General features: G+C 46.9%; 2 protein-coding genes across 2 annotated transcripts in view; one reads left to right on the top strand and one right to left on the bottom strand.

Annotated features, from left to right (window-relative positions):
- Window positions 1-26,608, bottom strand: part of TMEM132D (transmembrane protein 132D) — a 429,533-nt gene that overhangs the window by 352,964 nt on the left and 49,961 nt on the right. The gene's annotated exons all lie outside the window — the stretch shown is intronic.
- Window positions 6,902-7,219, top strand: LOC308492477 (serine protease inhibitor Kazal-type 7-like; the record flags this gene model as incomplete). The annotated part of the gene is made up of 1 exon (XM_081037567.1): window positions 6,902-7,219. The coding sequence occupies one exon, from the start codon at window positions 6,902-6,904 to the stop codon at window positions 7,217-7,219; it is 318 nt and encodes a 105-aa protein (XP_080893693.1).

The raw sequence follows: 26,608 nt of genomic DNA, 5'->3' as shown, positions 1-26,608 counted from the left end.
ACTGACCCGGTCAGGGAGCTGACAGTGTTCCGAGGAAGCGAGTTTACCCACGGTCACACGGGGACACTCCCACCTTCCAACTCCTTCTCTGGGGACTCAGGTTTCTTCCCTCCTTTCTCCTTCTGGAGCCCCAGCTCCCCTACCTACGGAGCCCACCCCACAGCTCTCCAGACGACCCATGCTGCACCCAAGGCCACAAACCATGGCTGCCCATCCATCTTGGTCCCAACCCTACGTTCGTCAGGAACGGATTCCCACGAGGCTACTACATCAGGTGCTATCCCAAGGAGAGGCCCATCTCAGTCAAGCTTGTCACACTGTGTTGGCACCACTGTGGAGCTGTGACCGGGCAGACACTCAAATACAGGAACCACTGTAGCTGCACAGTGCACCATGGACAGAAGCTTGATGGAGTTTCTGACAAAATGTGACATAAATGGAAGCGGAAAGCAAACTCGTATACAGACACGCGTGCACACACAGTGACGGCTACAATGACATATAGGAAGACTGGAAAGGAACAGGCAACAAAAAGCAGACACGCAGTATAGTACCGAATTTGTTCCTGGGTCAGCCTGTGGAGACTTGACCCCACCGGTGCCGCTTCCACAAAATGCCGTGGGCCAGCTGAGTGGCCGCTCTGTGCCTTAGTTTCCCCACGTGCAAACACGGGACACTGGCAGCACCAACCTCACAGGACAACCGTGGGGCAGAGCAGGGCGCTGGGCGCGTGACGGGGAAGCGCGGGGAAACGCAGCCGTTCTCGTCAGAGCCCTGAGCGGCAGTGTCCCTTCCTTTCTCCCAAGTTTTCTGTTATGTTATAAACACAGAAAGAGCGATCGCAATAAATGCGTGACCTTCATTCCCACAAATGTTGAAAAACAGGGAAAGACTTGTACTCCTCAGCTGTAGAAGAGTTAGAGTGTTGCTATAATCCTGATTTATGTCCCGTATCTGTTCCAGGCAGGCATCCTCTCCTCGGGCACCCGACCCCATGCCCGGACGCCACGCTCCTGCAGCACCAGGGCTGCATGCGAGCACCGCCACACGAGGCCAAACGCCTGGGCTCAAGCAGCTGTGGGCCCCAGCGCCACAAACCTCAGGCCTCCACCCTGTACCAAGTCTCTGGCTGAAGTGAACGTCCTAACTCACCAGAGCCCAGCTTCCGACGGATGGCAGGCCACCAGGGCTGCACAGAGGGCCACTCAGTCTCCCAGGGCCAGGGGAGCAGAAGTCACCCCCATGCTGCTTCCTGTTGCTAAGGGACTCGTGAGACTGTCACGGTTCTGCCGCCCTTAGCATTTCTGGGACAGAAACAGAGGTCAATTAACAAAGGGAAGGAAAGTAACCCACATCTGAGTCTGTGGGAGGGATGTGGGCAGATAAACACAAAACGTAACAGCAGGAGAAAAGCAAGGGAGAGAAAAGGATGAAACTGCCATAGAGGACATCAAGTGGCACTCTGTGAAAAGTGGTCTCACTTCACTCTCGTCCCCAGGGACACCCCTCCTGTGCCTGCCTGCCACACACTAGCCCCTGCAGGCACTGACTCTGGTCCGTAAAAATGCACACCCGTCACAATTATGGTTAAATATATATATGTATGTATATGTATTTATATATGTATACACACACAAACACACACACATGCATGCATATGATACACATGGACACACACAGACATACATAGACATGCATATACATACATGTGCAATCTGCATGTGGTATGGATATATGCAAGCATACCGACGTCTGCATGTACACACGTCATATGCATGTGTGTGCACACGTGATGTACATGTCTGTGCATGCAGAGACGTATGTACTTCTGACACTGAGTACTCTGCACCCTGCATCCACAATAAACGACACTGGCTCCATAAGAAACCCAGACCAGCAACTAACGAGCCTTCAAATTGAGCTGCAGTGGTTTCTGCTGTGCTGCTGGTTTGAATAGAGCCATTCATTCCAGGGTGGTTGGAAAAGGGGTACATTTTTAACCCCCTCGCTCCATAAAAGCAAAACCTTGGGGAAAGCCCACCGTACAGTTATTCCACATACTGACCTCCACCCCAGGAACCCCGAAACCCTGAGGAGAGAACAACCGCCCCGGGCACGTCTGACCTGCAAGCTCTAAGGGCGCCTGCTGAAGAGATGCTCGTGGTGCTTGCTGTTTGGGAAATCCTTTCAGAAGCTGAGTGGAGCAGCTCAGCCCCTTCCGACACATCCCAGAGGCCCCCACCTGCAATTTCCCCAAGCCTCCCTTCTCGTTGTTTCTCAGGGGACCAGTGATGCAGAGTGGTGTGCCCAGCCCTGCTCCGAATGTTCTGGACATTAGCTTCTAGTTAAGGAAGCAAAACACTGCCCCCCCCACTCCTTCTGCATTGCGAGGAAGAGGCAGCCCTCCCCTGCTGCTTACATTTTCTTAGCTGTTTTGCAAGAATTGCTTAATTCATTTTTCCAGCCGCAGCATACTTGGTGATAAACATATTTAAATTGGATACTTAAGAAAGGAAAGACCGTGTTCCTTAATCATTTATGCAAGTTCTTGCTTCTTAACTAGGCAAAAAGCAGCAAGAACAACTTGTCAGGTCTGTAGCTACATTTTTTTAGATAATAGGCTTCAAAAATAATTCCTTCTTTCCAGAGAGGAAAAAACAGGCATCTTCTCTAATCAAGGAGTCCATTTCTTCTTCGGAGGTTGTTAATCGCTGTCCACACCCATGAGTAGGAAAATACATCTACCGCCATGAATAGTGGCGTTTCCAACAACAACGCAGATACGAGGACGGCTTTCTTTTCTTTATTAACAAAGGTGTTTTTCAACATGTACCACATACATGTCCAATTCAGTCATTTCAGAAAACCGCAGAGAGAAGCTGAGAGTTGTTATCAGCTGGGTCTGTACATTGTAACCAGCGTCATTGTGATGTTTGTTACTGTTATTTCAGGTGGCATTGAGTCAAGCAGGACTGGAAACCCAAGCGCCCAGGGTTCCAGGGCTAATCTGATGTGAATGAGAACAGTTAGTCTGACGGGAGCTGCAGGAAATTGCAGCTCACTCTGTCCCAAGAGAAAGCCAGGGCTCCGAGCTGATCATTATGAGAAGCCAGACACCTTTTTATTTTTCTGTGTGACATCGCCTAGATTTCAAAAATTGGCAATTAATTCAAACTTTCAAAAAAAGAACTCTGCGTGGGACAAACAAAACACATTTGTGAGCTCGAGTCAGCCTGCGAGGTCCTGCCAGGTCCCCCGTGGCACCCTTGGAGACAGTGTCTACTGGACCAGAACGGCCAGCGGGCCTGCCACATTGTCCTGCCTCTGACTTTCCATCAGCAGAGTCGCCAAAGACCAACCACGTAACATCCTGAATATGGTCCTGTCATGGGGACTTTGTCAAGCCACCTCCTGTTTCATTGCAATACACTGATTTCTTATCACCCTTCCAGAAAACACATGGGCGTCACCAGCCTCCGGCCAAGAGAACCCCAACTATCAAAAAAAAAAATATTTTCCAATGCAAAGAAATTTAAATTTGATTTAATTTGAAAATCAAAAGACTGACGGGTTAAAATCACTTTACGAGGCACGTATACTTTTTAAGGTGAGACAAAAGGGAATCTGTAAAAAAAGGACAAAAGCAAAAAAAAAAAAAAAACCTCCTTTCATCCCAGCATTAAAAAACACACACACAAAAAAACCATTACCAGAAATTGCCCTCTTTAAATTTCAGTTTTCTTAATTGACTGTGCGAGCCCAAGCGCCATCCATACCTCCCCAATTAGTTTGTTCCCAAGTCTGATGCTCGGCAGCCCGGGCGGAGTCTGAGCTCCAGCCTCGCAAAGCCTTGATGATCTGAAATGTACACCGTTGCCAACACGCGGGTAAGAGGCACCTGGAGACTCCGTCGGGAGTGATTTGCAGAGGTTTATGATCCCTGGAACACTCAGAGGAGCACTTGGTACCATCAAGCTCCTATTAACGTGACTCAAGTCACACCGCTGGGCACCGTTAACGCTCTGCTCTGAAGAGGCTGCAGAAAACAGTTTGCAAGTTGCCGCTGCTCTGGGACACCTGGGGACAACCCGAGACTGTCACACTAAACAAATGTTTGGAAGGGGTGACTTCAAAACAGCATGGACTCTGAGCCAGATGTGGTTTTATTTTCCCTTATTTGGGGTGACCACAGTATGGAGGGGGCGGCTCTAACCCTCACACTGAGGCACATCCCTTTTGTACATCTTTTTGTTTATTTGGGGCGTCTAGCATGGCTCTTTCAACTACACCGGGGCTTGTCCATCATAGCTGGACAGCTATGCTGCTGCACGTAACCGTGGACTCTGGATTTATGGATAAAAGGACAACGCGAAGTCTATACGGACAAGACAGAACAGCGAGTTCAACGAGACACGTTTACTTCTTTGCCATGTAAATACCGTCTAGGGTTAAGCATTCTAGGGCTGGAGTCGTGTCTCCAAGGCCAAGAGGGAACCTGGCCCCTTCTATCTGCTCCCACTGATGTCCTGAACATTCTCACGAAACACGGCGGTTACATCAGCTCCAGACATCACGCCCAACATCCCACCAGCCGGAAGGACAGACTAAGAAAGAACACTCGTATGTTAAGGACACTTCTGGAAGGTTCCATCTGACACAATTGCAGAGGCAAACGGCTACACCTAGCTATAAGGAAACGCAGTTCCAATTCCAGGCGGCTATGTGCTCCTTTTTAATCAGGGTCCCATGTTTAAGGAAGGAGGACAGATGCTGGGAGAGACAATTATAAGTTTCGTCAGTGGAAGGATCCCACACATTTTCAAGCAGAGCCCCGTGCTGGCAAGTCTCATATACAAATGGTTTCTTATTACGAATTGATTAATTGTTGAATGCCGTGGGACCATGTGCTTTCACACATAATCCTTACAAACATCTTCCAAGGTGTCACTCTCAGCCCCAGTTCATCAGGAAGGAGTTGGAGGCCCAGAAGCTGCAGCTGCCCGAGGTGACAGAGCTGTGGGAAGAGCCAGCCACTCGCTCCGTCTCTGAGCAGCCTGCAGCCTCAGGGATGCCCCTTCCTGCTGAGTCCTGGGCCCCACGCAGCCGACGTCCGGTGGGCTGAGAGGCATGGCACCCAGCCTGCCCAGGCCTGGGCCCTCATTGCCTCTGTGACTTTTAGTGTCCCTTACCCATTGTCCCTTGAACAATGTGGTTCAGTTCCACAAGTAACCACTCAGTCCTGCTGTGTACGAGGCCCTGCCGGTACCTGTCGCCGTTCTCCTCCTCAGACGTGTGCACGCCAGCAGACAGGCCCGCACCAGGCAGGCCAGGGTCTGCATTTAGCTCACAGATTTTTGTCTTCAGCCAAAATGTTTAAAAATATTTTATGAAAATTAGTTCTTAACCTTTACAAACCAGAGGTTTCTCATAAAAAATTTGGATGCCTGCCTTCCTTTAACAAAGAGGACGGTCCAGAGACCCTGGGTCCACATGGCAACCATGGGGCTGCGTCTCCATGGAGACCCTGCTCCCACCTGGCCTGCTTCCCCGACATCTCCTCCACTTGCCTGGCTCTGTGGCCATTTGGATTTATGACCCGTGGGAAGAGGGAAATGACACAGAACGCTAAGCTCCAGGCAAAGGCTGTAATCACGGAATTTCAAGCTTGCACAATCCCGATACCTGCTACGTAGATGAATAACTAAAGAGCACCTCAGGGTGATTAATCCGGGACCTTTTATCATCATTAAATTGAGGAGAAAATTGAAACAGTAGCTGGAATCACTCTTTGATCTACAGCAAAGGGGTGGTAATAACCATGTTTCTAAGGAGCTGATTAACGTGGAACCACTGGTATTCCTGTAACAGCCATTGTCAGGAAGCGTCCCTGCTAAATGAGTTTCTGGTACAGAAAGCATTTGGGTTGCTAGGGCCTTCTACTCTTGGCAGGTGAGGGCAGCCTGAGCTTTGTGGGCTCAAAGGCATTCTTGGGCGTACAAAGTGAATGACAGAGGATTATTTAGTAGATAGCTTTGTTGTGAGATCCATTTTTAAATTGATAACATCCTAAGTTCGAGGTTTGGGTTGAAGTTTCTTAAGTGTCCCAAACAGATCCTTACAATATAGAAATTGCCACATTTGGTGTTGGGTTTTCGGGGATCCTTTGTCTACACATGTTGAAGTGGTTCGTTTATATTAACCCATGGAAACCTCACAATTCTTTCTGACTTGTGTGTCACAGAAACAGTTTCAAGCACAAAATGAGACAAACTCTACAAAGCAGCCTGAGAAAAATCTGAGGATGGCCAGGTATAAGGCCTATCTCTGAGAGTATTAGTTGGGATACCATAAAAAAAATTACCCCGCAAGGCACTGGCTAATGCAAGACACTAGTTTACTTTTTTTCTTGTGTTGGGAGTCCTGAGCTAGTAGGGCGGTTCCGAAACTCTCAATGTGTGGCTTCCGTCTCAGGGTCCGAAGTGGCTGCTTCAGCTCCCACCATCACACCTCTATCCCAGCAATGGGAAGCAAAAATCCAGGGAGGATTTTTTTCTTTTTAAGGAAAGGCTCCAGTGTTACATAAATCACTTCTCACATCTCACTGGCAAGAGTTTAGTCACATGGCCTCCCCGAGAGATGACGGAAGTGGGGAAATGTGGCCTTTAGCTGGGTATCCTTGTACTAAAACGTGGGAGCTGTATCACTGAAGGAAGAAGGTGAGAAAGGATCCTGACGAGCAATCAGCAGTCACATCCACACTAGAAAAGGGAGCACTTCCTGAATTTACAACAGAAAAAGTACAGTGTTCGTATCCTTTCTGATGTTAACACAATAATAATTCTGGATAGGAAAGGTGGAGAAGCCAAGCATTGCCATATAAACATGGCCCCTTCCCGAGGACATGGCTGGTGCAGTTGTTGTGACAGCCCCAAGCAGCCCCTGCCTCACAGCCACCTCCACCATGAAGGTCACTGGGGGTCTCCTTCTGCTCTGTGCAGTGACCTGCTTCTGCAGCAGCTCAGAAGCTGCTAGTCTGTCTATAACTATGGTGGACTGCAGCATTTACAAGAAGTATCCAGTGGTGGCCATCCCTTGCCCCATCACTTACATGCCTGTTTGTGGTTCTGACTACATCACCTATGGGAATAAATGCCTCTTGTGTACTGAGAGCTTGAAAAGTGATGGAAAGGTCCAATTTCTTCATGAAGGAAGATGTTAACTTCTCCATAGATGTGGTGCAGAGCAATGATAATCCTCAGTGTCATCTTCATCGTCCTTGGGCTCTGACTGCCTTCGCCCTCACCATGGCCAAGTTCTGGGGGGAGGAAGGTGCAGAGATAGATGCAATCTCCCCAAAGCCCTTTCTTTTTTTAATTATTTTTTGTTCAATTTACTGGGGTGATGTTGATTAGTGAAATTATACAGGTTTCAAGTGTACAGTTCTGTAATATACAGCATCTGTATATTGCATTGTGTTCACTACCCAGAGTCAATTCTCCTTCCGTCACCGTAAACTTGACCCCCTTTACCCTCTTCTACCAACCTTCTCTCCTCCCCCATTACCCTCTTATAACCACTAAACCGTTGTCTCTGTCTATGAGTTTTTGTTTGTTTGTTTGTCGTGTTCATTTGTTACTTTGTTTTTTATCCCACATATGAGTGAGATCATATAGTTCTTGACTTTTTCTGTCTGATTTATTTCACTTAACAGGATAATCTCAAGATCTTTTATCTTTACTTGCGTTTGAATTATTTTCTTAGATCAGGGTAATATCTCAATTTACAAAGAAAACTGAAGAATATACAAATTTGGTTGTTCAGGAGAATGTTTTGTACAAGGAATCCAAAGTGGCTTTCAAGAAAAACATGCACGCACACACACACACACACACACACACACACACACATACACAAATACACACACGTGATCAATGATGGAATGGAGTTCAGATCAATTAAAGTTCAGGCTCAGGAGGGGGGGATAAACATGTATTAGAAAATAATTATGCAGTCTAATAAATGCTGTGATATAAATTTATACTAGGTACTATATTGGAGTACTCTTTCTGTAGGGTAAATCTGATTCTATTATGTCTCTATTCAAAATCCTTCATTGGTTACCCATTGCCTACAGGATAAAGTCCAGACTCATGAGCGTAGTATTTCCGGCCCAGCCTCTATTTCCCCCATGACCTCTGAAGAACTCTGACTTTAAGCACTCCCATGTCCCCCAGCCCTCTTTGTCTATGTATGCACAGTTTTCTCTGCTGGAAATGGCCTTCATCCTTCTGGTTTCAGCTCAGGTTCCTCCTATGAAGACTTCTCTGCATTTGGTTTGGCAGAGATATGGCTGAAGAATCAGGGTTTGATTTATAAACAAGTTCTGTCACTTGCAAGTTATATAACTTTGGGTGGGTACTTAAACCCTATGCGGCTTATAGAGCTTTTGTAGAGATAATTAAATAATACAAAGAACCTTACATGTGAGAGATACACAATAAATATTGTTACCTTCTCCTGACAACCAAAAAAAAATAATAATAATAATAATTCTGGGGAAAAGGTAGAGGGGCATTTATGAAGAGGCTGCAGCATCATGTGATCCCCAGGTAAGACCACATGGAAGCATGGAGCACTGCACGTCAGACCATGGGCTCGGCAATTGGACACTTTGTATCTGAATTCTGCTTCTACTCTTCTCTAACTGTGTGATCTTGGGCAAGTTAATCAACCTCTCTGTGCCTTTGTTCATCATTGGTAAAAATGGGATGTGTATCTCAGTGGGATATTGTGAGAATTAAGTGGCATAATGCTTGCCAAGCTCATCAAATCACGCCTCCCCTCATCCCCAGCTGCCTAGGCCCCAGTCCTGGGGAAGAAGGGAGGTCAAGGGGAAGTCACACGTATGCCACACAAATCATTGTCCATGAAGTGGCAGGAGTTACTCGGGCTCACATCTTACTGGCCAAAAATCAGTCACGCAGTTTGACCTAGCTGCAAGGGAGGCAGGGAAATGGAGTCTTGGCACAATTTTTTCTTTTTCTCCCAAAATTCTGACAAAGAGCCAGGTGCCTTCATACTCAATTCCTGTCCACGCTAAACCTCCAATCATCTTTCCAGAGCTGGGTTCTTGCGTGTTTGTTTCTGTTATCTTTGAGGTCCTTATGGTAGGTAGGCGAGGTCCTTGCTAGTGTTACTCTAAACTTGGAAAGCTAACATCGTCCTGCTTCCCAGAAACAGTAACCAGTTCCTGAGTCCCTTAAAGCTTTGGGATTTGAAGACTGATGTCTGAGATTCCTGGGAAGAACTGCCACGTCAGTCTCGTTGGGTCTGTTACTGAATTTCTCTACATGTACCACTGTGAGAGCCTCACACTAGCTCTGGTTCAATTCAGGGTTCACTGTTACACAAGAACTTTGAGGCTTGCCTCAGAAGACCAGCAAGGTTAGCAAAACACTAAAAAGCCTTGTGTTCAGAGACACAAATGGTCAATAATATGGTCATAAATATGATCTTCATTCTGCAAAGAATTTTGCTGATAATAAATTGCTATTCTCGGAACACTTCCATGGACTCGTTACAATAGTGGGGATGTTCAGAGATGCCTTTTCCTGCACAAGGTCACAGGGTTCACATGTGGCTGGACCAAAATCATATTCCAGGCTTACATATTTTCGTTGTAGGGCCCAGACGTGTAGAGAAAGTGTTGAAGGTGAATGTAATGGGGAGGAAAAGTTCTTTTTTATTCAAGTTCTGATAGCTGTTTGCATGTGGACCAAATTTTGAATATGTTGGTTTGAGTCAAAAGCTCAATATTTGAGTTTTATGAAAACTGAGGTCAGCGGATGGCAGTAAACCCAGTGTGTAGGCAGTAGGAATATTAAAAATATTTAACAACGGCTTAAATGGTTGCTGGCTGGATTGCCAGTCCTATCAGCAGAGATCTGTTCTCCGTGTAAGGCAAGAAAAGGTCTGAGTTATTCTGGGAGCCCTTAGCGAGCCACAGCATGATAATATTCATAACACCTTCCAGTAATTCCAACAGCATCCCAATTTTTATCTTTCCTCTTCCCCACCCCTTTCCCTCTTCTGAGATCAGAAGAAATAACTGATTCTTTAGGACATCCCTGGGAGAAGCCACTGGCTGTCGTGTAAGGCCCATTTTGTAGGAAAAACTCATCTTGAAATCCTAAAGTTACTCTCTGAGTAGTGGCACGCTCACCCTAGGAGTGGAAAGTGCGAAGGTAATAACAAGACAGAGACGAGTAAGCACGCCCGTGTCATGCTCGTTCTGGGCACGACTTCCGGCGTAGCACTGAGGAGTCTGACTGCCCTCCCTGATGGTTTGTTTTCTCCTTCCCTTTTCAATCTTTAACTCTTTAAAATCCATGTTAGTTCTCACTCGTGTTTATCAGTTGTTTATTCTCACAGTACGGCAGATGAAAGGCAGAGGGCGTGATTCTTCACGTTCCTTAGGACTCAGGTAAGCCCGTCGCCAGCAGAGGCGCCAGCCAAGTTGTGTACAGTCCCCAGGTTCCTCTCTGTCTCTTTTGGTCATCCTCGTTTTGTCTCTGTCCTTTGTCCTGAAAGCACCTATTTCAACTTGAAGTTGATTCAGCTGAGAGGCGTATGGTTCAATTCTCTCCTATTACCAGTGACCAAGTGTGTGTGAGCTGAAGGCAGATCCTTTTACATCACCTCCCAGACTCACGGGTGGGGCTTCCTGCAGGAGCCCGCGCTTGGGTCATGGGCCGTGAGAGAGCTGTCCATGCAGAAGGTGGCACTGTGTGCACACACAGCTGTCTGGGGGGCGCCCCACTGCTCTCGGGCTACTCCTCACTGGCCTCCACGGCGCCCTCGTGGGAATCAAGGTTAGAGAGCGGCGGTGTGAATCTGCGAGGCCCACCAGTCGTTTCGGCCTGAAGGAGATCCCAATGGCCCACCTAGTGGCAAATGCATTTTTGTTGCGACCAACATACTGTGAGCTTTCAAAATCATGAGCTTTCACGTTAAAATCCAAACTTCTGCATTCTCTCGCATCAGCTGACATCCACGGCCTCCGTCAGCTGAGATGTATTGTGTACCTACTGTGTGCCAGGCACTGTTCTAGATGTCACAGCACCGCGCCGGGCAGGCAGTGTCCTGCCTTCACGGACCCCGACTCATGGCTGTTTACCAGCCGGCAATCAGCCTGCTCACATCTCATCACCTTCCCCGTCCTGTCAGCCTCAGGCCCCGGTGCGACAGCTTCTGATCGCAGCACTGCCACGCACTGGGGATGACGTTTGCACACACAGAACCTTTCGGAGAAGCAAGTCTGCTCATAAGTAACATGGAAGTCGTATCATCTATCTTTGTGAGGGGTGAGAGGACACAGAGAACGGCCTGCTATACAGAAGGTGCTAAGGAAATGCATTTCTTGACTCCACCCTCTCACCTCATTGCCTAAACTAGCCAATGAACATTGCAGACACTAAGCAGAGCGGCCCAAGCCCTGCAGAATCTGCTCCGATTTCCAGCTTTCCTCATGCGGTGTTTGTGTGGGAGCCTTTGAAAATGTGACCTCTCCCCTCAAGTCTGCTGGGGACTGAATTCTGTGCCCCCCAAAACACATGTTGAAGCTCTAACCCCCCCCCATGTGACAACATTTGATATGGAGCCTTGTGGGGGGGTGACTGGTTAGATGAGGTCATGAGGACGGGGCCCCAGGATGGGATCCGTGTCATTATAAGAGGAGGAGGGGACGCCCAAGCTCTGTCCCACATGTGAGCGCCCAGTGAGAAGGGGGCCGTCTGCAGCCGGGAAGGGGGCCCCAGCAGAACCTGACCACACTGGCACCCCGATCCCGGACTTCCGGTCTCCAGAGCCGTGAGAAAGGAGACCTCCGGTGTTTGAGCCGCACCCCCACACCCCCCACCCCACCTTTGGTATTTATTATGGCCGCCACCACCTGGACCAGCGCACACCCACTTTTCTTTCTTTTACTGACGGAGGTTCATCTAAAATTTCAAGTGAAAAAATAAAAGCTGGTGCTTATACTTTTAAAGTAAGAACAGCTGCTATGTTAGAACAAGCTGAGCCAAGTTTGAAAGAGAAAAAAAATGTTACGAAAACACATGCACCAACATACAACAGAGTCGTGAGAAAAGCATACGTTACAGAGCTACGTCGTGAGCAGCAAGATCCAGGATCATGGGCTGATGTATCAGGAGAGCTGTGCTCCTCCTCCAGTCCCTAAGACCGGACGGGGCATTAGAAATATAGCTTCTGGCCTGAAGGTCACTTGCATCACCACAAAACCCCCAGCACGTCTTGCTGTCTTACCAGAACGGCTCAGTGCAGGACGGGGGGTGGCTCAGAAGGACCATGAGATTAAAAGGTTCCGTTTTACTGAGTCTCAGCAAAACAGGCCCTGGGGTCCAGGAACCCTGCTCCACAGACCTTTCAACGTGTACCTGACCTCTCCAGTAATCAGAAATAAAGTTAGTTTTCATTGACTGGCCTGCCAGCTACACCGAGTTGCTCTTATTTTATTGACTCTATTTATTGCATAGTTCCAGTCGTGTATCGGACTCTATCCTAGCTATTCTATCAGAAACATGTGCGTTTTAAGTTTCACTGCTGATGCTTGTCAATTTCGGCTGCCAAGACCTGGGAAGGACATCGTGTCCCTGGGCCATTTGGTCACCGGGAAAGAAACAAACAGGAAAGGCACTTGGAATTGACCGGGTCCCCTGCATGGGCAGACACACTGTCATGGGGACTATGTCACAGGGTCACATTTCTTACTCTATGCCAGGTCTATGTCCACTGCATGGCTTGGTGTTGTCACGTGACATCAAAGAGGGTGAGGCACAAAGGTCAAGGCATGAGGCCAAAGTGCATTCGAATGGCACAGGCAGGTTCCAGAACCATGTGATGACACTGAAGAGGCCCACAGGCTCCCAGCTGGGACGATGCATGGGGAAAGGTGGGGACACCACTGCGAAAGGATGACCGTGAAACGGGAGGGAATTTGGGAAAGTGTCGCCTGTGTCGGACGAGGTGAAATGAAACCAATACAGTTAAACTCCATGGGGGGGAACGTGAACTAGAACTTGGGACGCTTCATTCATCCACTGAACAAACACGTTTGTGTATTCCGTGCCAGACTCTGTGCTGGGTTTGGAGGATTCATGACTCCATCAGACTCTCCGGTCTCCACCCTCAAGGAGCGGACACTCTCTCTGAGGGGTTAGCATTCGGCGTAAATGACAAGGAGCCACGCTAGGGAAGGGCCTGGGGAAGAGCTTTCCAGTTAGATGGAGGAGCAGAGGCCGACAGGAGCCTGGCACCCGTGGGGAACAGAGAGAAGCCCAGTGTGGTGGGGATGTCATGAGCGATGAGAGCACTAGTGGAGAAGTCAGGAGAGAAGAAGAAATCAGAAACCACAGTGAGCGACCGAAGGCAGAGTGGGTTTTGTTCTCAACATGATTGCAAACCACGGGAGGGTTTTAATCAAGAATCTACAATCCTCTGATGTTTATGCTTTGAGAGATCTTTCCAATTACTGATGAGAGGAGGGTGTAGAGGACAAGAGTTGCAGCAAGGGGACCCAGGAGGGGGCCGAGGCATGAGCCAGGCCAGATCACGGTGGGCAGGCATGGAGTCACGGAGGCGGGGGGCACTGAGAAGGACCAAGGATGTCGTCCCCACTTTCACACTGTGCGTGTTTTGGCCCTATACGCACACAATAAGGAGCCACAAAATCCTGTAACCATGGAAACTTCTCGACAACCAGTCAAAGCCCACTAAGAAACAGAATTCGTCTTTCTATCATGGGGAGTGTGTTAGGACAACAATATCTCACCTCACAAATTAGCACACAGACTCCTTCTTCCATGGGCTGCGCTACCATAGTTAGAATCCTGTTTTCCCCACAAATCAACATCTTGTAGCCCCCACAGCAAGCACAGGACCTGAAACAGAAAGATGCTTAAATAGATGGTGGCTGAATTGCATTGTAAGAACTTTGTAAATATCCGGGTTCCCTCGATTTACGAAATTCTGAATTTGTTTTCAATGGAAAAAGGGTTTCTAAATTGGCAATCACCAAAGAGTCAAAAGTACTGAGACCTTCCATCTAATATCTCTCTTCTGAGATCTGTATTCTGATGACACATCCCTATTTCGCACTCCATTGGAGGTGTTGCAAGTTCCCTGTGAATTGCATACTTTCCTTAGATTTCAGTAGCTTGCAGAACACGGCCCAGTAAGACACAATCAAATTAGCAGTGTGTAGCCAAAGGGAACAGGACACACAAGAGGGTGAGATCAGCAGGTCCAACCTCATTAGAATCACAAAGGCTTACATTTTTACATGAGGTACTTTAGGAAGCAAGGTCTGAAAACACATTCATCAAAAATAAAATGGGAATGAGACTCATGGAAATAGACCTACAGACGGACGGGCAACAGAAGAGAACTTGACTTTTAACAATTAATTATATACTACATTAAGGATATACATTTATATAATCTGTTTCATCTGTTTAAAAATGGAACACTGCTTCCAGAGCAAAGGAGTAGAGAAAATAAAGTTATGCAATCTCACTCACTTAAGCAACAAAGGTATGAAAAACATTTAAGTGGCTTTTGAAACAGTCATTGCTTTGAGCTCCGACCACAAAAAAAAAAATAAAAAAATGTTAATTTAGATGGTTTTTTTTCTCTCCAGTCACAAACATCCTGGTCTTTTCAGGGAAGAGACAGAACTAACCTCCCCAGTAACCAGTCTGTGTTTCCCCTCACCTTTCCAAGAACCAAGGTTATGATTTTTAAAAATCTAATTACTAAATGAATCTGTCAATTTCAGCCCAGCTTTGAGTCTTTCAGCCAAGGATACCTGGAGTCTTGGCAGAAAAAAAAAGATCCATTTGAAAAGCAAATATTCTAACAGCGGAGCGTGGTCCACAGACCCCCTTTTCGGGAAGCATGCTCAGGCTGCCCTGTATTTTCTGCATATCAGGACAAAGGCCAAAAGAAGCAATGGACCCTTCTTTTCAGATGCACAACCTGACACAGGGAAGAGAACCCATTTTTTTTTTATTTTTCCTGGATGGTTTGGTTACAGTGCTAAGCTATGGGGACAAGTGAACTGACCTCTTAGGGGACCATTCAAAGGGACCCCAAAGCAAACGTCTGAATTGCTGTGCGTAGAAAACAAAAGTGCCACGTTCCTGAGCCCTGGATGGATGGACCATTTCCATGTAAAAGACGTTTCTGGGTGAGCCCCGCTGAAGGGACGTGTGTCGCTACATATGTGTCCTTTTAACGGGGTCAGATGTTGCAGGGCACAGTTGTTAAAGGCCCAGCTTTGGAGGAAATGGTTCCTAAAAAGGTCTACAGGAAGGACCTCACGTGGGATTATGTCAAGAACTGACCGGCACTATTTAAGTTGTCAGCTGGGTGTTTTTGTTTTGTTAGTTTTTGTGTTTGTGTTTTGGCTTTAATTTGGATGATTCTATGCCGTTTAATTCATAAAAATTCAGTGAGTTTAGATGTGTCTCTACTAAGGATCTTAGCTCTTCTAATAACTTCACAGAACTTAAAAGCAGTGAACCTGCTTGGCTTCTCCAGAATGTTTATAAATCCAGACACTGATCAGGCAAGTGGGTTTTTGATAACAGTACGAAAGGGGAGAGGGTTCCACGGAAGTCCCAGTGGGGCTACATCCAGAAGGCGTGACAGGTCCCAGCCCCACTGAGTGACTGTGCAAGACCCAGAATATGCCTTATCCTAACATCAACAGAGTGACAGCACAGGAAGCCTACAGACGTGTCTGAGCACGTAGGACATTGGATAACGGTGAGTTTTTTATTTTTGTTTAAAATAACTGCCCGATGGAAAAAGAAATGTGAGATTTTACGTAAAAACACAGACATCTGTGTTTGCTCCCGCTCCCAGCAGCAAACCCAACGCAAAGATCTGACCACGTGGGTCCCCTTCACTGGAGCCTGGGTGAGCCCACTTCTAGGAGCGGGCCCCCCTCGAAGCCAGCACCTCCCTCTCGGCCCTGTCCTGTGGTTCTGCTACCTGCCTGGCCAGGCAGGCTTGTGAGTATGGCAGACCAACCATAAATGGCTCCCCAAAATGGCATTCGCCCAAGAAGCCACAGTGCTCTTTAATCGTTCCTTTAAAGGTCACAGATGGACAGACACACCCCTCCATCCCCGGGCCCCACCACACCACTTGATGAAAAATTAACTAGACTCTCCTTCATCAGTGGAACACGCTCTGCGCCCTCCTCTTACAAATCTCGCGCACACACGGCCCGTACTTGGCACCGCTGCTGTTGGCTCTTCTGTTATCTTTGTACTGTTAGCAGAGGATGTCATGTTGGCCATTCAACTCCGTCTTCAGTTTTTCCTTGTCTTCTACCCAAAAGCAATTCCTGCCTGTGAAAGGCAGGCAGGCTGGGTCCCTCCCCATGAGGTTGGACCAATGGACGTGAAAATAGCTCCATTTGACTGAAGTCCAACTGAAGCTGATAAACAAGCAAAGAGCCATTCACTTACGGCTGCCCTGCGTTACTCCATCCCTGCTCCCTTCAAAGCAATCTATGGATCAGATCAATCTGGCTCCACACTCACATACACAGAAGTTCCCTGAGGGTGCTGGCTTCGACTGAACAAGGAGCCCCAAAGCAGCAGGCAGTCGTAGCAATTAGCATGAGAAAAACCTGAAACATGTCATTATTTTCACTCGCCAAATTCACACTGTTGGTCTTGGCTTCTTTCCTACCATGTCATTACAAAATATGGGGCTCTATTTAGGAAACAATGATTGTGATTCTCAGCCAAAAGGAACGAGGTGCGTGCTGAACATTATTGTTAATGACAAAAGAATTTTAAATCGCACAAATATCATAGGGCACATCTTAATCACACACAAGGACATCGTGCTCTCCTAGCATTTCTGCCTGATGAGCTCGACTCTTTACTCAAATCGTGGGAAGAGCAGAATTCCACACTTTTATATCTTTAATATAGATGGAGAATAAAAACAAGGACTCCCGTAACTCACCGACTAAAAGACAACCACTCTCAGATTAGCTCAGTAAACAAAATCGACCTCTACGTGAAACTTCAAAAGGGTGAAAATAAAGATGGGGCATAAGTATGTCTAGAAAGCAGGGATGGCAATAGTAACAGAAGTTACATCCAAGATCAAAAGCACTAAACCAAAGAATGTCAATTTATGAACTCGATACAATGTAGACACAATGAATATTAATAAGGGCTATTTAGGTCACATTGAAATATTAAAGACAGAATTACATATGTTGAAATATATAAAAGAAAAGTTGATAAACAGAAATAAGGAGAAATTGGACAGAACACAGTAGGAATGAGAGATATTTAACACACTACAGATCATGGGAGGGAAGGATGGAAGGAAAGGAGGGAGGGAGGGAGGGAGGACCTCAGAATATAAGTAACAAAGCTCCGTTAATAGCTTTCTCTACACATAAAACTAAAATATTACCAGGACTATATTTTCAAATGTCCAAAAACATTTAGAAAAATTGTCCACCAGAAACATCAATAACTCTTCGAAGAAGTAATAGGCTAGAGTAAAATTTTGGACTACAATCTAGTACGATGATAAGTTCTTTTAAAATAGGAAGAAAAAAATAGCTACAAGCCACTACTTAGAAACATACGACCTCTTCGAGCAAACCTTGGGTTAAGTGGAAATCAGTCGTGAGCAGACTGGTTGATGAGTCATTCAACAGAGAGGAGGGCATGGAGCCCTCCAGACACCCCGGGGAGCCTGCGCTGTGCGTGGGTGTGTGAGGGGCCCTGGAAGCCCTGCCTGCCCGCCGTGAAGGAGTCAGGCACAGCTCCGCACTAACACTAGTGTGCCTGTGAACACGCAGCCAATATTATCACGTTGTCTGGTTTTGCAAAGCTACTGACCTAGGTGTAGCTCATGTACAAGGTGGATTTGAGGCTCTGGGGAAAGTGACAGCTGATGTGCATGTTTTAAAAAGTGAATCCTTTAGAAAGACCAATATTAACACACAATACGCCTCCAGTTAACCGAATCGAGGACATAGAAGCAGAAAATATCAATGATGAAAATTAGAAATGAGAGCGGGTAAATAAACACAGGTACTCGGGAAATGTAAAGACGTACAATACTGGACAGAACCGTGTCCTACACTTGAAAAGGGGAAAAGGAGTGTTTCTAGGAAACTGTAAAATACAAAAGTGGACTCCAGAAAAGACGTTAACATGGAAATATAAATGCCTACTAGATTATAAAAAGGGATCAAGGAGCTAACCCCAAGGAAAACCATTTGTAATCAGAAGGGGAAGGAGGGAGAGGAAGCCTAGCTACCAGTAAGAAAAGGCATCTTTCTCAGCCTGGAACGTACCAAAAACCTACAACTGGTGGAATGTCACTAGCATTTTTATTAGGAAGAAGAGTAGAACATCTCTTTCACCAGCACTTATCTGTAGAGACCCAAGAAAGGAAGGAAGGAAGCCAAGAAAAAATAAATAACACACAGATGGATTAAAAAAAAACACACTATGATTATTGGCAGACAAAATGATGGTCTATATATATTTAAAAATCTGATATATTCCACTGACAAATCTAAAATAGCCTAGTTTTTCCTTATTTAAAAAATCTAAAGAAAAGAAAAACAAAAGCGACAAAATGTTAACATTTCTTCTTAAGTGATTGTTACATTGTTTCTGGTGTGTGAGAGTGTGTGTGTGTGTGTGTGTGTGTGTGTGTGTGTGTATAACATTTACTAAAAAGGCATTGAAAAATGGAAAGTAGAACACCTTGGTGGTTTCACATGAAAATTGTTCACATATCAAGGAAAATATACACACATGTGCACTATTAACCTATTCCCAAGAACATTCTAGAAAAATAACACAGAAATGGATCAGAGATGGGGCTTCAATAAAATTTTTTAAAATCTAAATCAAATAAATTTCAGCAGCATTATGACTAAGTGGTATCATTCTAGGAAAAGAGAAACATTAAAACAGTAAATTATTATTCAACAGATGGATGAAGAAAAAAAGATAACCATCTTGAGTGATGTCCAAAAGACCCATTTAATAGACATATGAATAAATGCTCAACATCACTAATCATCAGAGAAATGCAAATCAAAACCACAATGAGATGTCACATCACCCCAGTCAGAATGGCTATCATCAACAAGACAAATAGTAACAAGTGTTGGAGAGGCTGTGGAGAAAAAGGAACCCTCATACACTGTTGGTGGGAATGCAGACTGGTGCAGCCGCTATGGAAGGCAGTGTAGAGGTTCCTCAAAAAATTACAAATAGAATCACCATATGACCCAGCAATCCCTCTCCTGGGTATCTACCAAAAAAAACCTGAAAACATTTATCCATAAAGACACGTGTGCTCCAATGTTCATTGCAGCTTTGTTTACGGTGGCCAAGACATGGAAACAACCAAAATGTCCTTCGATAGATGAATGGATAAAGAAGTTGTGGTACATATACACAATGGAATACTATCGGCGTTAAGGAAAGATGATATAGGAACATTTGTGACAACATGGATGGATCTTGAGAGTATAATGCTAAGTGAAATAAGTCAGACAGGAAAAGCAGAGAACCCTATGATTTCACTGATATGTGGTATATAGGCCAATATTTTGAGTCAGACCTTTCCATGCATTTCTTTCAAAGTAGGTCACATATGCGATCACTGTGAAAAAGGTACTTTTTGTTTATAAGGGTGTGTGTGGGAGGGGGGTGTCTGTGTGACTCTCCCAAAGGAAAGTCCCCCCAAACGCTGGGGGTTTTCCCTCTGGGCGGTGGGATTGCAGGTCCTATTATGTTCTGCTTTAGGCTCGGCTTCATTGTTTGAATTTTCTACAACACGGCGCATTGCCTTCTCAGTTAGAAATTAAAGCTCCTTTCCCTTGGAAGACAGAAACAAATGTAATGGTCAGATAGTCGTGTGAATTCCGTTCAGGAAGGCTCCAGACTCGCACACTCCGATGCCAAAGAAACAGCAGAGTGGACCTGCCCGCCGGATCGCGCTGGCGTTCGGTTTGGTTTGCTTTCCTCTGTTCCCCCGCATGGTGTGAAAGGAGGCCCCTCGGTGTGAACAGAGGCACTGTGAGGGTCTGCTCTGCTCGTGGCGAGATCCTGTGGGTCACTTACCTCTAAAGGTGAGACCTGCCACGTGGGCATCAGGCACACGCTTCTTAAAAAACCACCCTCGGTCTACTCCAACACTTCAAAATATATTCTTTAGGGACATCTCCCTCTTCTTGGAGCACATAGGGAAAGGTACCAGCCAGAATGTACATATTTATGCACATGTGACTACGAATATAAGTATCCAGACCCTACAATCACAGTTTGCATTTGTCACAAAGGGTGAAGGTCACTCTCATGGGTAAACCCACACTGTGGCAAAGGAAACGTGGAGAGGTTTCAGTGCCATTTTCCAGACAGAAAAATGGAGCCACTTCCCACAGAGCGAGCTGACCAGCGCTCCCTTCTTACATGCCGTGGGGTTAGCTCACCGCAAAAGGCCCACTCAACTTTCCATCTTCGCACACGAGGAAAACTCAATATTAATTATAGGAAGAAAGAGTCCAATAAAACACACACCAATAGAAAAAGTCAAAATAAAAGAGAAGCAAATTCTATCTTTGAGCCCATAAAAGGAAGATAAAAATGATGAACACTGTGAAGATGAAATGGGAGAAAGAGCTATTGTTGTCGTCACCAGTCCTCCCAAGTCCTTGGGAGAGGGTTTAATTCTAAGGCACGTGTCAGAGGCTTCTTGTGAGCTCATCCTAACACTATTTACTCTGCAGCTTGTGTTTCCTCTGATGACAGCATTTGCTAAAACAAATGCCAGTGATGTCCTCATGCGTACGTGAATGTTTCTGAAATACTGAGGTTTTTTTCGAAGACAAAAATTCTGGAGTATAATCACAGACAGGAAAGTAAACAGATACATCATATATTCCTATTGAAGTAATGAGTCAGCTCTTATTACAGTCATCCAACTCTGTCTAAAGATAGTGCTTGGCTAATCAGACAGGAGTCAGTTTAATAACTCGCTGACATTAATAAGAAGAGACAGGGGGGCCGGCCGGTGGCTCAGGCGGTTGGAGCTCCGTGCTCCTAACTCCAAAGGCTGCCGGTTCGATTCCCACATGGGCCAGTGGGCTCTCAACCACAAGGTTGCCAGTTCGACTCCCGCAAGGGATGGTGGGCTCCGCCCCCTGCAACTAGCAACGGCAACTGGACCTGGAGCTAAGCTGTGCCGTCCACAACTAAGATTGAAAGGACAACTTGACTTGGAAAAAGTCCTGGAAGTACACACTGTTCCCCAATAAAGTCCTGTTCCCCTTCCCCAATAAAATCTTTAAAAAAAAAAAAGAAGAAGAGACAGGGATTAGATGAAAAGTTGTTCACGACTGCAGAAGAATGGTAACAAAACTGGTACTATAGTGTATAAATTTGGAGAGACCATAAATTCATTTCTGACAAATATCCGATAGTTGCAACTGAAATTCCTGGCCCCTTAATACATTCACGCGTGCATTCACTTAATGTGTATTTTACTGAAGACCTACTAAGTAGCAGGTACTGTTAGGTTTTTCTTTAGCTGCACAGATTTTTTTTTTCTGCGAAGGTTGAGGAACGGAATGTTTTACCAGCACACAGAGCAGCAGGCAACAACCAGCTTCTTGGTAATCAGCCTTCACTGGGAACACACAGATTCAGGAGAGGAACAGAAAAAGAAGTTCACAAACTTAGTCTCTGCGATGAAGAGTCGGGAAAATAAAGTCTGACTCTCCAGTGTCCAGCGTTACCCACCTGCACTTCCGAGGGCTCTATGTACAAAACTTGAGAACATTCTCATTGCATCTTCCGTTTGAGAAGTGAAAGACGACAAACTTCAGCCAACAGGAAGAAGGGAAGAAATCAAGTCCAGAAGTGAAGACCCGATGGCGGGTGCGTGTGTGCGTGTGAGTGTGTGTGCGTGTGTGTGCGCGTGTGCATGTTTTCCAAGATGGCGGCTGCCATGCACATGGAGGCTGGTCTGACGAATGGGTGTCCCTGGGAGCACTTGTGTTCACAGAGCACAAGACAGCACTGCTGTGTATTAATCCCTCAGGAGCTGCTACAATACCCCCTGCACACACACCAATTACACACCGGCCCTGCCTTCCTGGAGGAAGCCTGGAAACAGACTCAAGCGGTCAAATACAAGAACGCTTTCCTCACCCCAAGTCACGACCCAGTACACAGGTGATGCACTAGAGACTTTCATACACTTGAAACTTACACAGTGTCTGTCATTAACCGATGTCACCCCAATACACCTAACACAAAAATTTTAAAAGATGCTTTCTTGCATTAGAGATTCCTTATCGACAGGGAAACCTGCTTCCTCCTTCCCCATACCCGCCCGTCCCCATACTGCCAATCAGCACAGTATGCTGACGGAGGTGGGCGAGTGGATGGATAGAAAGGGATCGAGAACAGGCCCTGGGAAGGAGAGCTGGCCTCTGCTTTCATTTTCTCTATCATTCCAAAATAACTGGATAAATAAAAGATGCTACAAGATCCTAACACCGCCTACACATCACCTGAGATGAAGGAGGGAAATCGCTGGCTCTTCAGATCTGGATAAAACCAGTTCAAGCCCCAATTTCACCATGTGTGGGGGTACAAATCCCTCCTAAGATTTTTGTCTGTGGAATTTTGCACCTTGATTAACTGTGTGGACTCTGGAGCTTGTGGAACTGACCACAAGGCTTTAGGAAGGAATGCGACCTGCTGATCATTAGAAGACAGTGAGACAGGGCGCTCTGGGTGAAAAAGATCAAGGCCAAGGGTTTTACAGATTGAAGAACGTTTTTGATTGTCTACCACATATAAGGCACCACGCTGGGTGCTGGGGGGTAATAGTGAGGAAAGACAGGGTCTTTGCACATCACGGAGCAAATTCAGTGGGGAGACAGAAAATTAATACGTCGGAAAGACCACATGAGAGACATGCTAGAGAATCAGAAGCAAAAACAAAGGCAGTGTCACACGACAGAGGACAGCAGTGGCACAGAGGGTGGCTGGGATGGGAGAAGGAGCCAGTCAAGGGGGAGCTGAGAAGTGTCCAGGTCCTCAAGACCACATGGTCCAGGGGTTCACTAGGACGACCCACAGGACACAGCGTGCAACTGCACTCGCGACTATGACATGACAGCAAAGGGAACCGAAGCTCGACCAGCAGAGGGAAAAGGCACTGGTGTGCCGTCCACAGGGAAGAGGCTGCAGCCCCCAGGCCCTCTCCAGTGGGGCCACCCGCAATGCTCTGAACTCTGATGGCTCCTGTGAAATGTCACCAGGGAAGCCCGGGAGAGACTCAGTGTCCAGAGTATTTATTGGGGGCTGGTCACGGGGGCACCTTCGGACTGGCAGTGACCCAACTCCCAGATGCCCAGAAGGAAAGCTGGGTGCAGCATAAACCACATGGTTTGTGCAAACCGTCTGGACACATGGAGCCCCCCCGGCCCCCGACCAACCAGGGGACGGTGGGAACTCTCCCAAAATCTAAGTTCCCAGACCCCACCCCAGAGTGACTCTGCCAGCAGCCTTTCTCTGGAGAGCAGTCTCGGGCCTGTAGCGTGAACTAGTGAGGCCTAGTGGGTGTCTGGTGACACAGTGTGCCACAGCCAGCTTCCTCCTGGACGGTAACAGGCAGGGAGTCTGACACTCCACATGCACAGCTCCCTTCCAAGTGGACCCTCCGTCCCCCTGCATTTCCTGTGATAGTTCCAGATGGCAGAGGGTCGTGCAGGGAGCTCAGCCTTCCTCACTCCTGAGAACACAGGAGTCTCACACCAGGTGACACCCGAGGTGAGCCAGGCTGTTACCTGACACAAGGAGCACCCAGGGCAGAAATCCAGGGTGGGCTGATCTCACAGGCATGAAGACACCTGAGCCTGCTCACGAGCGGCTGCCTGAGGGGGAGACGCACTTGAATGATGCCGTGAAACAGGAAAGTGTTGGGGCTCCCCTTTCATTCAAATAAGACCTGTATATATTTAAGGTGTGTACCGTGGTGCTGAGACACACAGACACAGTGACGTGACAACCACGGTCAGGCTCATCGGCCAACTTCTCACAAAGCTTCCACGTGCCGTGTGCGGAGAGCGCCTGACGTCCACCCTTGGCAAACGTCCAGTCTTCGGATGGCGTTATTCCCGTACTCGCCATGCTGTCCACTAGCTCCGGGGATGTCCTCGTCCCACGCCACGGTCACGGCAACCCTGGGACCCACATCTCCCCACGCCAGCCCCCACCCAGGCAGTCCTTCCCTGCGAGCTCGCAGTGAGATCACAGATAGAAAGGGAAGAAAGGACAAACAGAAACACTATGAAAGAAGGACAAGAGCCAGAGCAGTTTGCGGATACATGTCTTCCCTCAGACGCGGAGAACGGATTATGTCTGAAACTGAACTGCAACACTCAGAATGGGGGATGCCAACCGCTTTATTCCAAAAATGCGGATCTGAAATATGGAAGCTACAAAAATATTCTAATGAACATAGGACGATCCCTACTGGGTGGGGCACAAGGCAGTTTCATATCTCATAGTGATAAATGTTAACACTGAGAGTTAATAACCGAGCTCCTCTCTACTTGGTCTCACGCTGCGTTCTCTGCACGGGTGACCTCCTAAAATCCTTGCTGCTATCCTGGAAGGTAAGCACGATGATTACCAACCCCGTTTACAGTGAAGAAACTGACGTTTGAAGAAATGACGTCACTGGCCCAACGGCGGCCGGTTGACAGATAGCTGAGTCCAGTCTGTCTTGGCCCCAAATCCATGCTTTCGTCCTAAGAGAGTCAGTGACCTCTGAGAAGTCGGGAGCACTGAATGCAGATTATACAGGTGTGTCAGTGCTGCTTAGCTTCTCCTCAACCAGGTTCTCACATAAGCAAAGAGTGGAATTTGCAAAACACTAACTGATGCTATGTGAGCCGTCTAGTGTATTGCACAGAGTCCCCGGTCATTTCGATTCTTCCCAATTATTACCCGTGAGAAGCCTGCTCTGAGAGGCGCCTCTGAGAAAACCCACACGCCTGCCTGGCTTCCTATGCTGACGTTTTGCTAAGTTAAATTTTACACCATTCCTCCCTGGAGGCCAAGACATTCTCCACCAACGAATTCCAGGAAGTCCCACGCAGAGCAAGGTGTTTGAGGAAGGAAGTGGTCTGCGTGCCCCTGGAGGAGAGAAGTTCATTTTTAATCCCCTTCACCTCCAGGAAGTGTATGCTGGGCCCACTCAGAGCCTGAGTTAGGCTGCAAATGTGAGAGTGGAAACTGGGGGGCACATCCATTAAAGTATAAAATATGGATAAGCTGCCTGCTAGTTCACTAAGCGACTCGAAACGTAATCTTCCTGCAGAAATGTGCTACATATTTGTTTATATTCATGTTAATAGCCCACTAACTAATGATAAATGTATGATAATTTATTCTAAGTGAAATGAAGTGTGCCCTAAAGACAGACTCTGTAAATGAAAGCGCGAGCTCCCCCGAGCCCAGAGCAAGCGCATTAATAACTACATTCTTTCACTGCAGTGAAAATGACTGTATGCAAATTATATGCAAAGTGCACGCAGTAACCGACTTGTGGAAGTGGGGTCCTGGGAAGCAGAAGTTCAGGGCACAGGTTCTGAGATGATCTCACCCTCCTCACTATGGCTCGGAAATCCACCTCCCAGGGAAAGAGACTTCTCGCTGCATGTGGTTTGGGTACCTCTCGGCTCCAGGACTGTCTGCCCTTGTTTCTCCATACATAACAGCACTGATAACACCACCTGATGTTACATTGTGTGCACTTAGCCATCATTAGGCCACACTGTTTCTGTGAATGCAGAAATTATTATCTTCATCATTCCCATTAACAATTCTAATACATCCGTGCAGATACCTCTCAGAATGTCTACTGGCATTCGCAGCCGTCCTCTGCTCAATGTCACAACCGTCACCTATGATGCTGATACAATGGGAGCGCTCAGATTCAATCCAGGTTATTGATCATTTGTGGCAGACATCATTAATCAGCTAGCCAGACACCTACATCCTCCCTCTTTGCTAACAGGAAGGAAGAGAGGAAGGAAGGGAGGGAGGGAAGAAGAAAGGGAGGGGCGGAGGGAAGAAATTAGAAAGGAAGGGAGGTGGAGGGAGGAAGGGAAGAAGGAAGGGAAAGGGGGAGGGAGGAAAGGCGGGAAAGAAGAAGGGAAAAAGAAGAGAGGAAGGGAGGTGGAGTAAGAAAGGAAAGAACAGAGGGAGGAATGAAGGAAAGAAGGAAGGGAAGGAAGGAGGGGGGAAGAGGGAAAGAGGGAGGGAGGGAGGAAAAGAGGAAGGAAAGGGGGACTGAGGGAGGGAATAAAGAGGACTCCACTCCAGTTCAGATATGGGGAAAGACACTTTAATCTCGGGAAACATAGTCCCTCCATCTTCTGGTTGAAAAGCAGACATTGGCCACAGCTGTGGCCAATGAGTGTTCAAAGGGAAATCTGCCA

The sequence above is a fragment of the Rhinolophus hipposideros genome, assembly GCF_964194185.1.
Source record: "Rhinolophus hipposideros genome assembly, chromosome: 24".
Taxonomy (NCBI): domain Eukaryota; kingdom Metazoa; phylum Chordata; class Mammalia; order Chiroptera; family Rhinolophidae; genus Rhinolophus; species Rhinolophus hipposideros.
This window is presented reverse-complemented; position numbering and strand designations above follow the sequence as displayed.